The sequence below is a fragment of the Rissa tridactyla genome, chromosome 6 (assembly GCF_028500815.1).
Source record: "Rissa tridactyla isolate bRisTri1 chromosome 6, bRisTri1.patW.cur.20221130, whole genome shotgun sequence".
In the NCBI taxonomy this organism is placed as follows: domain Eukaryota; kingdom Metazoa; phylum Chordata; class Aves; order Charadriiformes; family Laridae; genus Rissa; species Rissa tridactyla.
Genome location: NC_071471.1, coordinates 57,954,641 through 57,970,250, shown reverse-complemented (window position 1 = coordinate 57,970,250; position 15,610 = coordinate 57,954,641). Strand labels below are relative to the sequence as shown.

The 15,610-nt window shown below is 62.2% G+C and overlaps 1 protein-coding gene across 5 annotated transcripts in view; it reads right to left on the bottom strand.

The window, feature by feature from the left end:
- Nucleotides 1-15,610, bottom strand: part of KCNIP2 (potassium voltage-gated channel interacting protein 2) — a 46,742-nt gene that overhangs the window by 16,614 nt on the left and 14,518 nt on the right. The window contains exon 1 of one of the 5 annotated variants that reach the window (XM_054206149.1): nucleotides 8,884-9,577. The exons of 2 other annotated variants lie outside the window; for them this stretch is intronic. In XM_054206149.1, coding sequence (XP_054062124.1) covers nucleotides 8,884-8,971 — 88 coding nt within the window. In that variant the 5' untranslated portion in view covers nucleotides 8,972-9,577. Of the gene's footprint in view, nucleotides 1-1,005; nucleotides 1,109-4,672; nucleotides 4,791-8,883; nucleotides 9,578-15,610 lie in introns of those variants that run through there. 2 more of the 5 variants (XM_054206152.1, XM_054206148.1) reach the window with 2 other exon arrangements.

Sequence of the window (15,610 nt, the reverse complement as noted above, 5' to 3'; positions counted from 1 at the left end):
ACAAAACCCACTCACCACGCTTTCTTGTCCTGCAAGAAGGTTCGCAGGGCCACAGGGAGCGATGCCCCCATCTGTCCCCTCCCTCCTTCCCCACTCCCAGGCACAGCCATCCCACAGGTGCAGTCCAGGGGTGCGAGAATCAGCGCTACAGAACCAGAGTGGAGCAATTTCAGGGCACCAGTGGACCAGGCAAACTGCCTGTCACCTCCTCATCCCGTGGGTGCCCCAAATGCCCGGGGACGGGCAGGCTGCAGCATCCTTAATATGGGTGTCTGCAGGCACAGGCAGGGGCTGGGTAGGGCTGGGGGGACCTTCCACACAATCATCACCCCTGGGAGTCCAGGGAGCACCCGACCAAGCGGTCCTGGCCTCCGTCCCACCCCACACAGTCCCTTGAGCAGATCTGAGCTCCACCAAGCGCGCCCCACACACACCACTCAGCACTTTGCATGGTCCCTGCCCAGCTGGGCAGCAGCTCGTGTGTCCCCCCACCCTGCCCAAGGGCCATGGGGGGACTCTGGGAAGAGCCAGGAGCAGGGAATGCATCAGGCACCCATCCTGCCCAGGCCCTGGCTGCTCTGCAGGCTGGTGCTGAGTCTGACAGCTCATGTTCGTGCTGCTCAGGGTGAGGTGACCACAGACCATGGGGACACGCTGCTCCTCTAGAGGTGCTGGAAAACACCCTGGTGCCCACTTGCATGCTCACACACAGTCCTGGTCCATGACACTCCAGCACACACCAAAATCACCACCATGCAGCAGATTTTCCCCTCCCCTGTCCCCTCCCCATGTCCCCAGACACTGGGACCTTGCACGGAGCAGGCAGGACACCCCGCTCCTCGCACCAGGACCCCCCTGCTCGCCCCTATGAGCAGCAGATGGACACCACGTCCCAGGACTCTCCCGTGGATGCAGCACTTTCAGAGCATGCTTGGGGGCAGCTCTGGACACCCACCAGCTGCCGCCCATGTTCCCAGTGGAGCCAGCACCGCCCGCGCCCGTTACCTTCCAAGGACACGGGCTCGAAGAGGCCAAATTGCTCCAGCACTTTGACGAAGAGGACCAAGACCACCAGCACCGCGATCATCTCAAGGCCTTCCAGGTTCATGGTGGGGGTGTCTCATGGCCCCACCCCCTCCCACCCCCTCCCCACTGCCGTCCTGGAGCCTCCTCACCCCAGCGCTGCGACTGCCGGACCATGCATCCCCAGGGACCCCCGCCGCTGTCCCCAAGGGGGGATCGGCTGTCACCCCTCTACTCAGGGGCGTCCGCCATCAGCTGTGGGCGAGCAAGGGGCCAGCATGGGGCTGTGGCAGGCAGCTCGAGGAGCTGACAGCCCAGGCAGAGCAGGGCCGTGCCTGCAAGTAAGAGCGGAGAGAGGCCAAGCGGAGGGAGGCGTGGGGGGGTGGCGGGGATGGGGGGGCCGGAGGGGAAGGAGGCATGCCCTCCCATTCCAATGACACCACCTCTATCGATTTGCTTAATGCAGTTGCTAAGGAAACGGGCCACAGATATTAAAAGGCACTCGGTTCCCGGGGGGGGAACAACACAGGGAGGGGACAGGACGCTGGGCACTGGCTAAACATCCAGGATGGGGATGACTCAGACTTGTCCTCTGCGCCCCACACGCGTACCTGCCCCATGGGGACAACCATGGCTGAACACCCCAAGGTCCCCACAATCCTCTCCTGGGCAGGGTCTGGGGCAACAGGTCCAGCTGCCCCATTTCTGAGCTGGCGGATGAGTCCGCCTGTCTCACTGGGAGAGCCAAGGGGAGACAGGGAGCAGGGCTGGGGGAATGGGCCGGGAGCGGGGGCTGTGATGTAGGATGCCTGAGACACTGCCAGACCCGCAGGCAGCACAGCAACAGGCAGGAGAGGAGGGGACGGAGGGGCTGGGGACCCCGTGGGACCAAGGGACCCAGCCAAGGTCACGCGGCAGCAGGAGGCAGAGGGCAAACCCAGGCATCCGTGTGCCTTGAGCACACATCCACACACAGCCGACGGGGCTATATTTAGCTCCTATGCTTTTTTTAACAGCATCCCAGCCTTTGCCTGGCTGCTCGATCACAGACCACAGGGACCACCGGGAAGCCAGGCACCCACCGGTCCCTGCCCCATCACCAGGGCTCAGCACCCCTTGGGGTGCGTGGCTGCCCCTGGAGACACCGCTGGCACTGCCCATCCCTGGGTGGACAAGTCCCGCATGGGGCATGATGCAAGAGCAGTCCCAAGTCCAGCACCAGTGTTGCAGGCAGGGAGCAGGGCTGTCCCCATGCCACCACTGCTCCCTACCCTGCTTTGTCACTCACAGGAGCAAGGCCAGCTGCCCCAGGTATAGGTGGAGTGGCCATACCCAGACCATGGGGAAGACCCTCTGCCCAGCTCTAGGGCCCTCCTGCCCCCACAGAGGGCCCTGCAGACAGGACTGGGGCAGAAAGCCCCTTTTCCTCCCTGTTGCCTTTGTGGTGGGGGGGGAAATACGTCACCAGGGGAAGAAACATCACCAAGGGAAGAAACATCACCCTGTGACACCTGTGGGAGGAAGGGGATGTCGGAGGTGCTGGCTGATGCTGGCAAGATCTCGCAAGAGGGCTGCCCCACACCAACCCCCACACCCAGGACCCCCACCCAGGACCCCATTCCCAGCCCAGGAGGTTGCAGGTTTGTCCCCTGGCAGGGGATAGAGAGCGCTGGTGGCTCAGTCCCAGGTCATGGCATAGCTAGGCTATTTAGCAACTCCGTGCCACCCGGCTCAGCATCTCCTGCCCGCCTGGGGCACGCTCCCAAGGCTCTGACACCAGCAGAAGATGCCAGCAATGCATCAGAGGTGGCTTGGGGAGTGAGATGAAAGTCCTCCCTGGGGAAACATCCCTCAGGCTGGAAGTTTTCCGACCTAACATTTCCTTTTCTTGGAAAGAGGTGAGTTTCCAGGCACTGAGCCTGGATTTCAGCCGGCTGGCTCCTGGCTTTGCCCCCACCCCGAGCCAGTCCCTTCAGGGATGGGGTGGCACAGGCCTGTTGCACTCTCGGAGGAAGTTTCCCACTGATGCCAACTGCATTTTTAAAGCTTTTTTTTCTTGCTAAGCCCCAGTTGCAAGCCATCATGACCCCAAGCCTCCAGCTGCTCCCAGGGCCGATGCCTGCCCCGCACGCCATGGGGCTATTTATGCAACCTAATTTTGGCCAGATACAGTGGTAGAGGAGTCTGTCCAGCCTGGGCCAGGGCTAGTCCCAGCAAAGAGGGTCTGGGGCAGCTCCTCTGCAAAGCGAACCTGCTCAATCCATGTGAGTGGACCGTTGTCGGCCCCTCATGTGTCTCTGCCAGCGTCGTGGGATGCTGGGGCCAAAGGGTACAGTGGAAAGTAAGCCACCGAGTGACAGCTTCCCCGCCTGCCCTCGTGCCCATCCCACGCCAGCCGGCCTCCCCATTAGAGCCACAATAAATCACCCACCGGACGCCCTGACAGGATTACTCATTCCTGTGCCGGAGCCGTTAATAAAAGCCCTCCACTCCGCTGCCAGCACGATGCAGGATCCCACCAGGACTGGCACAGGCACCCGGTGCTTGTCCTGTGTCCCAGTGCCACACACCGTGCCAGAGCCCAGCTCTCAGCACCCCCAAACTCACCAGAGTTACTTGCCCAGGGCACATCCCCTCCCACCGACGGCAGCTCCGGATGGGCTGGAGGTGTCAGGGTACCACCCCCTCAGCTCATCCACATCCCCAGGGATGCTCCTCAATCTGGAGCTGCCCCCAGGATGGAGGAGACACATGGGACCACACGTGAGGCTTCACCCATGGAGCCAGACCCGCGGCCGCCTTGTAAGGGATGCTGGAAAGGCCATCCAAAACACATGCACCCAGCCAGAAGTGGGACAGGGCTCTGCCACCCATCCCATCAAGGGGCATCGTTCCCAGGGGTGGCTTCTCATCCCCACAGCAAGCCAGCATTTGGCCATGCTGTGGGAAGAGCCACGAGGGCCTGGCTTGAGCTGCTTGGAGAGAGGTCACACGGATGGATGGAGAAATGGACGCCCCAGGCACGAGAGGCCCTGCACGTCCCCATACAAGCGGTACCAGTGCCACTTCTCCTCCCCACCTTGCCTTGGGGGTCTCACCCTGCAAAGCCCCCAGCACACACATCCCACTGCAGTGGGGCTTAAAGAAACCCTTCACTGGGGAAACCGGGACCCCCGCCACATCTCAGAGCTCCCCAACACACCAGCTGAGGAGCAAAGATGTAGGTCAAGCCCAAAGGGACCAAGAGCCCCAAAATGCAGGTTGAGGCCCCAGCATCAGCACCGGGCACCCCCGACAGAACAGGAGGCACTGCGAAGCCCATCTGTGTCCCTGTCCTGCAGTGAGGGACAGCGGTACCTGGACGCCGGCAGCATGGTGGAGCTGGATGCTCCTGGAGCAGCCCTGGGCACAGCTGCAGCTCAGCCGTGGCTGCCACCGGCTGCTCTCGCACACGGCGGAGGAGGACCAGGGGCAGGAGGAACAAGTAAAGTCACCAAGGAGGAGATGGAGGTGCCCCAGACAGGCAGACAGGGAGGTCCCCAATCCCCCTCTCCCGCACCAAGCGCCCAGATCGCCTCACCACCTGGCTTGTGGAAGAGTATAGGATGGGCCAGTGTCACCCTGTCCCCCTGTGTCCCCAACCCCGTACCTTCGATGCCGCTGATGATTTTGAAGCAGCGAGTGGTGAACCAATAGGAGATGAGGAGGAGGATGGCAATCAGGGAGGCATAGAGCAGGCTGTCGTTGTGCAGGGCTGTCCTCTCCATGGCTCCATCCCCTGTGCCCGCTTGCGCCCCCCACCCAGCCCTGCCACCCTATCTGGGGCAGTCCCCCGCCGGAGGAGCCGGCCACCGCGGGCAGGGAGGCGGGGGGCCGCACGGGCAGGCAGGCAGGTAATTGGGAGCGGCGTGTGAGAGCCAGGCTCCCAAACCAATTACCTTAATTGTGCTCAGGCAGCACATGGCAAACAGTTAAAAATAACCCTCCTGGCCCGAAGGGAGAGTGGCACAGAGAAGGAAGCAGGGGGCAGAGCACAGATGAGGCTTGCTACACATGTGGCTGAGTCTCTGTGCCATGGGGCCAGCAAGACATCGCCACAGCGTGATGGCTGCTCTGCGCTCACTGGTGACCCCAGGACCCTCAGGGCGAAGCCCCTTGCTGCCAATCCCCAGGAAGAGCTGGGAAGTCCTGGAAACTGGTCTCTCCAGGGTGTGATGCCGCAGACCAGGATTGGCAAATGCCAGGATCTCCACTGGGATGCCTGCACCTGTCCTTGCTCCAGACACAGGGCCTTGAAAAAAGGCAACCCTGCAGCCCTGCTGGCCCAGAGAGCTGGCTCTGGCAGAGAGGCGCTGGCGTCTCGTCCCCTGTGCCCCAGCGCAGCACCTCCTTGGGGATGCCCAGGATCAGCCTTCCCTTTTCTCAGCTTGGAGCCGGAGCCAGCCAGCCTGGTTCCTGCTCTGCAACACCAGGGGCACTCAGGCAGTGCCACTGTGAATTTGGGCACACACACCGGCAAAACCCAAACCCCATGGGATTAGCTGCACCCATGCCTGAGACACCTCTGTCCCCCAGACCGTTGGCCGCCCCATGGGACACGTGGCTGGGGAAGATGCTGGTCTCAACTGTTTCACTTTGACACCTCTTTGCATACAAGACGTCGCATCCCCACCCCTGCAGCTACAGCCAGGGGACATGGCCACCCAGGCGTGGGGTAAGGAGCACAACGTCACCCTGGCTATGCCCCTTTCAGGGCACAGAACCCAGGCATCCGGGTCTGTCCCCGCTTCCCTTCTCTCTCCCACGAGACCAGCTGCTCTGAGCACCCAGAGGGGACACAGGACAGAGTGGCAAAGTGGCCCCGCATGCACCCATGGCTCGGCGCTTGGCAGGGCAGCCGGTCCTGTAATGCTGCCCCAGGCACAGTCGTGGTAGGATGGGCAGCCCAGGCTAGCACGAGCCCGTGCCACCTGTCCCACTTTGGGCTGTGACAATAACAGTCATGAAGCATCCCCTGCTCAGCCACCCCCACCCTGGCTCTCCTGCGCCGCCGGCAGCACAGCCCTGCCACCCAGCTAAAATTAACCACCCCACCAGCCACACGCTGGGTATAAATAGAAATGCCCAGGAGCAGGGTTTCTTGACCAGCAATCAGCTCTGTGCCACGGGCATACACAGGGCAACACCCAGAGCTTTCAGGTAGCCAGGTGACTGGTCCCTGTCCCCATTCTCCCAGTACCACCAGCAGCTGGGCATAGGGAACTGTCTCCCGCTGCGGAATGGGAGCAGATGGGGAGGGAGCAGGGCAGTCACCCATTGCCAAGGGACCTGTCTCTTTGGGAGGGGACCATGTATCTTGACCACAGCCAGGCTCTGCCCTGCTTGTCAGCCGTCTCTGTGGCTACCTCTAGGGTGCTTCTAGCCCGGTGTCGCAGGGTGCTAGGGCACTACCCCCCCAAAATGTGCCATGGGACCAGCTGGGCCACAGCAGAGGTGACGTCATGGTCCCAGGGCACAGCTGGGCAGCAGCTGCCCAGGTCCCTTGGGCGCCGCCGACCCCCAGCAGGGGCAAGCCTGATGGATAGGAGCCTCTCCTTTTTTTTGGTTCTCGGGGCCATCATCCATTAGGGAGAGTTAAATTTAGGTTACAGCTGATCCCATATTACCTCGCTGCTAATCAGAGCGCGAGCAGATTATTAATAAGCACATTAAAATATTGGCGAAAAGCTATTTTTGGGAGGTGAAGTCACAGTTTTAATCTGGTTAATTGATTGAGTCATTTCTCTTTCCCCCCATCAGTGACCTGTCCTTGGCTAGCTCCCCAGGGCACCCAGCCGGGAGGGCACACCACCCTGGAGCCCACCTGGCCGGGCACCCCTGCGGTGAGCTCTGCAGGACCTCCTTCACCTCTGCAGGGAGGACAGAGGGGCTCACTGCCCCCCAAAAGGGAACGATGTGGGAGGATAGAGGCTGGAGGGGGTACAGCACCCTGGTGACCCATGTGCCACATGGACCGGTGCAGTGGCTGGGGAGGAGGGGATGCTGCAGAGGGGAGAAAGCTGTGCAAGCCCCACATCCCGGTCCCAGCTCCAAGCTTTTGGGGAGTATAGACCTGGCTGGCTCTGGATTTCACCCCACTTTGGCTTCTCCACAGCTTAGGAGGACGCTGAGAAGAGAGCGAGCAGCAGTAGCCGGCGCCCCACTGCCAGCCCTGCCTCCGCGCCCATCCCACCTCCAAGCAGCACAGCCACCCTGCACGCCCCGGCAGGGCTGCGGGGACAGCACAGGGCTGAGCCCTTAGGGCTGCTTGATACCGCACATGGCCAGCCCAGAGACCTGGTCCTGGGTCCCCACTACAGACCCAGTCCCCCGGTGCCCAGCTGAAAAGCCCAAGACACTGGGACAAGGACCTATAGGACATCCTTGCAAGTGGTGGGGATGGGAGCACCCTGAGGTCCCCTTCCCACTCCTCTCCATCACCTGCAGCTCTGCCCCTTGCACCCAGGGTTGGACTCAGCTGACTCATCCCCTGCCCACTCCACTCTGGGCTAGTTGGCTGGTGCGTGATGGAGCCAACTAGTGGGGACGGACCTGGCGCTGCCCATGGACACCCCCAGCCTCCAGCACCTGGCATGCCGCTCAGCCAGGCCCACGCTTACCCTTACACCTCTTCCCCTGTCACCATGGTGTGGGCTGCTGTGGAGCCCTGAAGTTGGGGGCTGTGAAGTGATGGGGCTGTGAAGTGATGGGAAATGCCCACGGGGAGGGTTTCTCCAGGTGACCCTCCATCGCAGGGCTTGGGTCCCCACAGGCAGGGAGGTGGCATGGCAGCTGGGCACGGCTCGCAGGGCGGATACTGCTCCCATGTCCCAGCCCCCAGCGCTGCGCCAAGAGCATCTCCAAGGTGCCCCCGCTATCCCCTGGCCCCAGGGATGGGCGCAGGCTGGGGAGACCCAGGGACTCCCCCAGGCGAGAAGGGACAGAGCCGGGGAGGGTTCTTCTGGGCAGGGTGGGCCCTGGGGAAGGTGGTGCAAGTCCCAGCCCCGCTCCAAGGTGTAACGCTGCCACATTGGCCCAACAAGGCCTTGCCCATGCTCCCGGCACGGCACGTCCCTCCCCAGCACTGCTGTGGCCTGGAGGGGCAGCCCAGGGGTCCCAGCCATGGGGAGGGCAACCTGCCCCCAGCATGGGGGCACGGGGGCAGGTGCAGCAGCCAGGCACACAGTGTCCCAGCGTGCAGAGGCGCATGATGACCTCCCTGAGATGTGCCCACTGGGGTCAGGAGGTGGCTCTGGGCTCAAACCCAGGAAAGGGGGTCCTGCCCAGCTGAATGAGGGTCCTGCCATGGCTGTGACAGCAAACTGGGGGGCACACAGCACGCAGGTCTGTCTCCAGGACCAGGCAGCATCCCAGGATACAAGCAAGGGTGGATGCAGGCACCAGGGTGTGTCCCTGCCCCAGCCCACGGGCACACCCAGGGCTTCTCCAGCCGGATGGATGGAGGGCACAGCCCAGCCCCAGAGGTGGCGGGTGCCTGGCATGGCAGGGAAGGGTCGGAACAGCTGTGATTTATTTCCACAGCAGTTTTCTCACTGCACCAGTCCCCTCCCCAGATAAAACATTCCCATCACCCCAGGTCCACAGGGGACATTCAGGGGCTCACATTGCCTCCCGTGAGCATCTTCAGCTTTGCCCCACATGGAGCCCGGTGCAACCCCTCCGCCTGGGGCTGAATCGCTCAGCACCCCTCAGCACCTACACAGCATGTCCCCCCCTGCCGAAATAACCCCACAGAGCCCACCAGGCAGAAACACCGCCCCCACAGAACAGAGCCCCCGTGCCCCCCAGGGCAGCACCTACCTTGGGAGAGGGTCCCGGTGAGAAACTGGTAGAAGAAGCGGATCACCCGGCCCAGCTGCCTCTTGCAGCGCTGCTGGCAGTGGCTCATGGCTCCAGCGCACAGCGCTGGGGAGGGACCCAGTCGCACCCCCTCTCGGCTGGCAAACAGCCCCCCAGCTCCTCCGAGCAGATGGCAATGCCCGGGGGCAGCACAGAGCCTTCCTTGCCCAGAGCGAGCCTGCGGGCATCGGCGGCAGGTTCAGCCCAGCGGAGAGGGCACAGGCAGCGCCTGGCAGCGCGGCAGCCGCCAGGCCCCGCTCCCAGGCGGCAGGCAGCCAGTCGGGAAGTTTTGTGCTGGGATGCTCCTGTGCAGGCTGGCTGTGATCCAGAGGGGCCGGGAGGGCTGGCGGTGATGCCCCTACCAGGGCTTAGGCTCACAAAAGCTGACCACAAGCTCAGCGAGGGAGCGGGGTGCCCGGGCGAGCCCCCCCGTGCCGTGCCAGCCCGCCGGCTCCCTCCGTGCAGCAAAGTTGCAGGGAGTAGCGTCAGAGGGATGCTCGGGACTGGGGAGCCCAGTGATGCCAGCCAGCTCTCCTGGAGAGGCGGATGAACGCCTCCCCAGCTGGCAGAGTCCCGGGTTGCCCCTGGCTCCTGGTCCGCCCCTTGCCACCAGCTCGACCCGGCACTTCACGCCCCGGCTGGCCGGGAACCAGAGGCAGGTTGGTATGGCAACCCGCAGACTCCACAGGTCCCGCTGACCAATGAGGCACTGCTGCATCCCAGGGCCGCCTCTCTCCAAGAGCAGGGAAAAATGCTCCTTCCGGAGGGGAGCCAGCACAGAAAGCATCCTGCATCCTTGGGCATCAGCCCTCCACTCCCAATATAAAGTGCTGTGAGCATCCTGCATCCCTGGGTATCAACCATCATCTCCAGCCAGCCAGTGCTGCGAGTGTCCTGTATCCCTGAACATCAAGAATCCAGCGCTGTCAGTGTCCTGTATCCCTGTGGCAAAAGCACTCCGGCACTGCAAGCATCCTGCATCCCCGGGCAACAGCCCTCCGGCACCGCAAGCATCCTGCATCCTCAGGCATCAGCCCTCTGGCACTGTGTGTGTCCTGCATCCCTGGGCTTCTGCTCCCGCTCCCACTGGCTCCACGCAGGGGAGGAGACAAGGATCAGTACAAGGATGGGAGGAAGAGGAGTCAGACTCCCAGACCGCCCAGGCTGAGAGCTGCTCGCTCCAAAGCTCAGGCTGGCAGTGAGTTGCTAGCTTGCACAGTATGTCAGAGCCAGAGGAGAGTCTGGCGCAAGGCGGCAGTGGGATTTCCCTGCTCCCAGAGCCAGCCCAAGATGCTCTGTGCCGACTGGCGACCACATCCCTTCCCCAAGTCCCATTTTCCCAGCTGCAGTTCCCTCTCCACATCACATCCACGCACCATACCAGCAGGATCTCTCAGCTCTGCATCCATCCAGGCTCTATTATCTCATAAGCTTCATCTCTTATTAATGGGGGAGGAAGTGAAGAAAAAGAGACCTGATGGAAAATATAGCTTCTGCTCTCTTGGGGATGGGAAAGGGGGTGAGGGCATGATCCATCCAGGAACAGTCAGACTACCCAGTCCTTACCAATGCCTCAACAAGGAGCCCCAAGGGAAGGGGCAGGACACCCTCCAGGGGTTGGTATGGGGTCACCTCACCCCCTGCTCCCCAAAAGAAGGGCCGTCCCCTCCAAACCAAACCCTCCCTGTCTGTTATGCTGGCTATGCCCCTGCAAAGCGGGGGGGGCAGCCCCCCAACGTAGACCTCCCACACCATGGCAGACAGTGCCCCAGTGTGGTGGGAACAGACGCCAAGGGATGCTGCACTGGTTGCTGCAAGGCTGAGCCAGGTTTGGGGAGACCCTACAGCAAGGTACAACACACAGCACAGTGGGGGCTTGCAACCCTACAATAATACACCCCCAAAGCCCCTGGCCAGGGAAGGGCCGCAAGGGACATCGGCCCTGTGGGCGAAAGGGGACAGCCTAGGCAAGCCGAGGCAGAGCTGGCAGCTCAGCGGACGCAGAGGCTCCTGCAGGGCCAGTCTGTGAATGCAACACCCCGACTGAACCTACTCCCCCCTGCAGACCACCTGCCCACAGACGAAAGCTCAGAAATTTGGGCTGTCAGTGGTGCCCAGTCCCCTCCTGCCACCTCCCAGGGACAGGTGAGAGGTTTAGGACTTTCATCCTTAGCCACAGTATCCAGCAGCCCTGCTCCTGGCTCAAACCCACAACACAAACACGCTGGGACAGTTTCTTGCAACGATCAGATGCCATGAGCTGTGTGACACAAGGCCAAACCCTGCAAATGCAGAGCTTGTCCCATGCTGGGGGAGAGACCTGGCTCCACGGCATCACAGTAGGGACCTGCCAGCGCAAACCAGCCCAAGGCAGCCACAGCATCCCAAAAACCCGGGGGATAGAGGAGAGGTGGCAGAACAGCCACAGGAGGGTGCCAGAGCCCGCAGGACCCGACAGCTAACAAAGTTTGCAGATCCATCCCAAAACTGCCATCCAGCTCCTTGGGAGCCAGATCCCACCTGGCCAGGAAGGTTGCTCCACCCCAGCGTGTCCCAGGCAGGTGGGAGATGCAAGTGCTGTCCTGTGCACCCTGGCTGTGATGGCCATGCAGGACAGGAGAGCTCATGTGCCCCATCACCATGAATAGACCACCCCACGCCGACCTGCAAGGACACGACAGGAGAGAAGAGCCCAGCATGGATGTCGCCCACCCCGATTCCAGGCTCGGCTGCCCACCAGCATGCCCGGGTGCTACAACCACCGGGACACCAGGTGGTGATTTCCAAAGGAGCATCACCTCCCTTGGCTCTCCTGAGAGACCCTTGTGCGCTAACACTGAGACAAGCTCAGGGGGACCCCATGGGCTGAGCTAGGGGGCCATCCTCTCCCTCTGCACCCAGCAACCTGCAGCAGGTATTTTGTAAGGATGGTGCACCGCAGAGAGCCGTGAGCTGCCTTGCCCCCTTCCCGGGGCTCCCTCCGAGCACACGCTCCCCAGGCTGGCACCGGGGACAGTGTGTCTCGCTCCTGCAGAAGGGCGGCAATGCCACTCGGTCACTCACCGACCTCTACCCCAGCAAGACAAACAGGAATCCACCAGGAATCAGAAACAAGCCACAAAGCAGGGCTGTTGAGCCCACACAGTTTCTTGCTGACAATCTGTCACCTGGGTTGCAGCCACCAGGGGTACCACTGCAGGGTGTACCCCGCCAGCCTCCTGCCCTGCCTGTGCTTCTCCCAAACCTGCTCCCCCCCCAAGGAGGACAGTGGCTTCCCCCCAAACCCCTGCCCCAGCCCCAGGTGAACTCCTATCCCCACGGTGCCTCACAAGGCAAAGAACGTTATCTCTCAAAAGGGTATTTTGAGCCAGCCTGTGTCCCCAGAGCATCTGCTGGGCCCCCGGAAGGGGACACAGCATTGCTAGGGACACAGCATTGCTAGAGCCACAACAATGGGAAGGAGAAAGACCATGGCTCCAGGCTCTCTCTCCAGCTTTGCTCCCCCCAGGTGCTCTGGCTCTGGCAGGGGGAGCAGCTGCCCACACCTCCCAGCACCCAGCCTGCACTGGGGACCAGCCCAGCTCCCCGCTACAGGGTATAAACGGCAAATTCAGTGAGACTGGAGAGCAAAATTGTCCCCCCACTTCCCTGAACCCAATCCCTGCTGCCCGCCTGCAGGTTTTGGGGCTGCAGCGTGGATGGGTGGGAGCCCAGGGCAGACCCACGCAATGCCCGTGCGGTGCCACGGCCCGTGTGGTGCCACGGTCTGCGTGTGGCCACGGTGCCGGTGCCGTTGCCGCTGCCTGACGCTGAGAGGAGCCCCCACACAGCACAGCACAGCGGCAGGGCCACGGGGAGGTGAGCCGGGGACATGGTTCATTCAGACGGCTGTGGTGGCTGGTGGCACACACGGGAGACAGGAGGGGGCACGTGTGGCAGTGTCGGAGCATGCTGGCAAGTGTGGCCGCCTGGGCAAGGCCGTGCACAACAATGCATAGGAACCGGGAAGGCCATCCATGCACGGACACATGGCCATCACGCTCCACTGGCAGTCCCTTGCAGGCTGTAGGGACAGTGACAGCACCGCTGGGGAAGGGGGACGCGACACAGCTGTCCACACCAGAGCCACTGCGTCCTTCCCTGCCTCTCCCTCTCCTCCTGAGATGGCTTCTTGGCAGATACATCCTTCCTAAGCCACCGACATCTGGGCTGGTACCTGCCATGGGAACGCTGGGGGCAGGGAGCAGCCGGGGGAATTCACGCTGGTTCCTGGCCATGAAATATTCATTAGCACAGCCGTGAAGAGAAGGGGAAAAATAAAAGATAAACAGAAGGCGGGGGGGGGGAAGCAGACACAATGCTCGCAGGCGGCTCAGCATGGCATAGACAAGCCCACAGGGTGGCTGGATCAAGGTCTTCAGGGCCGGTGCTTGTATGTGGGTCCCCTCTGCCTGTGCAAAGCCCATCCCACTGTCATGGGTGTCACGGGCACATGAACACCCCTGGAAAATACAACCAGGAGACAGGCAGGCACACACTTCCGTGGATGGCCAGTGTGGGCAGGGACACCCTGGGACACAGACATCCCCAAGGGTCATAACACTGGGCTGGTGCTCGGGGCCATTCCTGCCTGTGCCAGCCCTGGATGGTGCCCAGGCTTCAAAGTGTTTCAGCCCAGACCACACACCCCAGGAAAAGGACCAGAGCAGGGCTCCAGCCCATGGCCACCCCAACCAGGGCATCTCTGGGGTCGTCCTGGGGCTGGCAGAGGGCAGACCCCTGAGATAGCATCTGCCAACACCTCCCTCGATGAGGCAGGGCAGTCAGGGTGGAAAGGAGGCACATTTCACTTAACGAGGAAGGGCAATCAGGGTGGGCAGGAGGCACATCTCCATTAACGAGGAATGGAAATCAGGGTGGGAAGGATGCAGGGCACCTGCAGCCCTGTGCCAAGCCTCAAGCCACCACTCCGGTCCACAGGGACTGTGCAGATGCTCTGTACTCTCTGTACCTAAATCCAGAAGTCACCTTTTGGCGGGGGATGGAGGACATATGCATCCCAGCAATGCCAGACCCACAGCTGCTTGTGGGGGACGGGAAGGATCCTGGCTGGATGGAGGGCTCAGCAAGACTCACCCCAGAGCCAGGGCATGCCGAGGGACGAGGAGGGGGACATCCCGAGAGCAGGGACTGCGGGAGCCACATGAGTCCCTGGTCCCAGACACATCATGTCGGGGCGGGCGGCTCCACAGGAGCCAAACACTGCTGCCATCCACAGAGGCAGGTTCAACACAGCCAGCCCTGCCTGTGGGTCCCGCTGTCGCTCCTGCCTCCTCCCATGCCTGGGGACCCGCAGCCTCCGGGACTCAGGGAAGTGCTGAAAATGTGATGCCAGAGAAAATAAATAAGGCAGCTAATGAGGTAATTTGCATAGCTATTAGCAGGCAGGATTTGCAGCGGCTCTGACATGGGATGTGCTGTCACGGTGAAGCGCAGCCCGGGGGCTCTGCTGGTGCTTGCAGAGGAAAACACACAGCACAACCCCGCGGCACGGGCCCACCTCAGGCGCCCACCACCCCACCGGGATGGGGAGCCAAGGGGGACAGGAGCAAACCGAGCAAGGAGGTGGGAGGAAGGCTCAGAGAGGGGCAGACAGCCTGGGAGGTGTGCTCTAACCATCAGCCCACGCTGCCTTTGGCCACACACGCCGGGGCTTGGCCCTGCGATGTACAGAGCATGGGGCAGCACCTGGCTCCCACCTTGCCGAGGTGCAGAGAGCATCCATGAAAGGGTGAGCTTGCAATGGCCAAGGGAGAGCTGCCAGTAGCCCAGGCTGCCTCACAGGGCAACCCCACCATGGCACAGCCAACTGGCTCCGTGCACCTCCCCATCCAGGGCCGGCTACAGCTCCCTGCATGCCTTACTTCCCCTTGCGCCCTTGTTAACCTGGCCCAAAACACATCCCAGGACAAGCACAAAACCTTTCCTGCCTTACCCCGGCTGCCAGCGAACCCAGCTCACTCTGACTCCCTGCAGAAGGTGCAATTTTGGGGTGTAGGGCTGTGCACAAAGCCCAACAGCAGCCCCAGCTCTGCATTGTGGCTGCCCCATCCTTAGATGCTCAGGTCAGGAATCAGCACAACTTGCAGGGCAGGAAGACACTGGCCATCCCGGTACCTCCAGGGATGCAGGGGCAACACACCTGCAACCTGTGACACTGCTAGATCCCCAACCTGCTCTGCTGGCACAAATGCCCCGTAAATCGGCCACGTGATGGAGAGAGGTGGCGCGCAGGGCCGCCAGGGCACGTCTGGCTTTGATCACAAACCTGTGGCGACAGCTCAGCTCGTTCCCAGCCGATGGATCGTGTTAAAAAATGCATGTGACGTGATCCGTCTGCTCGGGAAGGCGCTGCCAGGGAAAGAGCCCGGCCCAACGCTGTGCACCGGTCCCGCAGCGCCGACCTGCCAGCAGCCGGCATGCAGCGGATGGCGGGGCAGCAGCCTGGCTCTGGTGGCACCGGGCTGGGGACTGGGACATGCCCCAGCCAGTGGGCTGAGCCTGGCATGGGGCTCCAAAGCACCCCTGCAATGCAGGGAAAGGATGGGGGCACCCCCCCCACCTGACGGCAGAGACCCAACAGATGGGTGGTCAGACAGACAGACAGACACAAGCTCCACCAGCAACT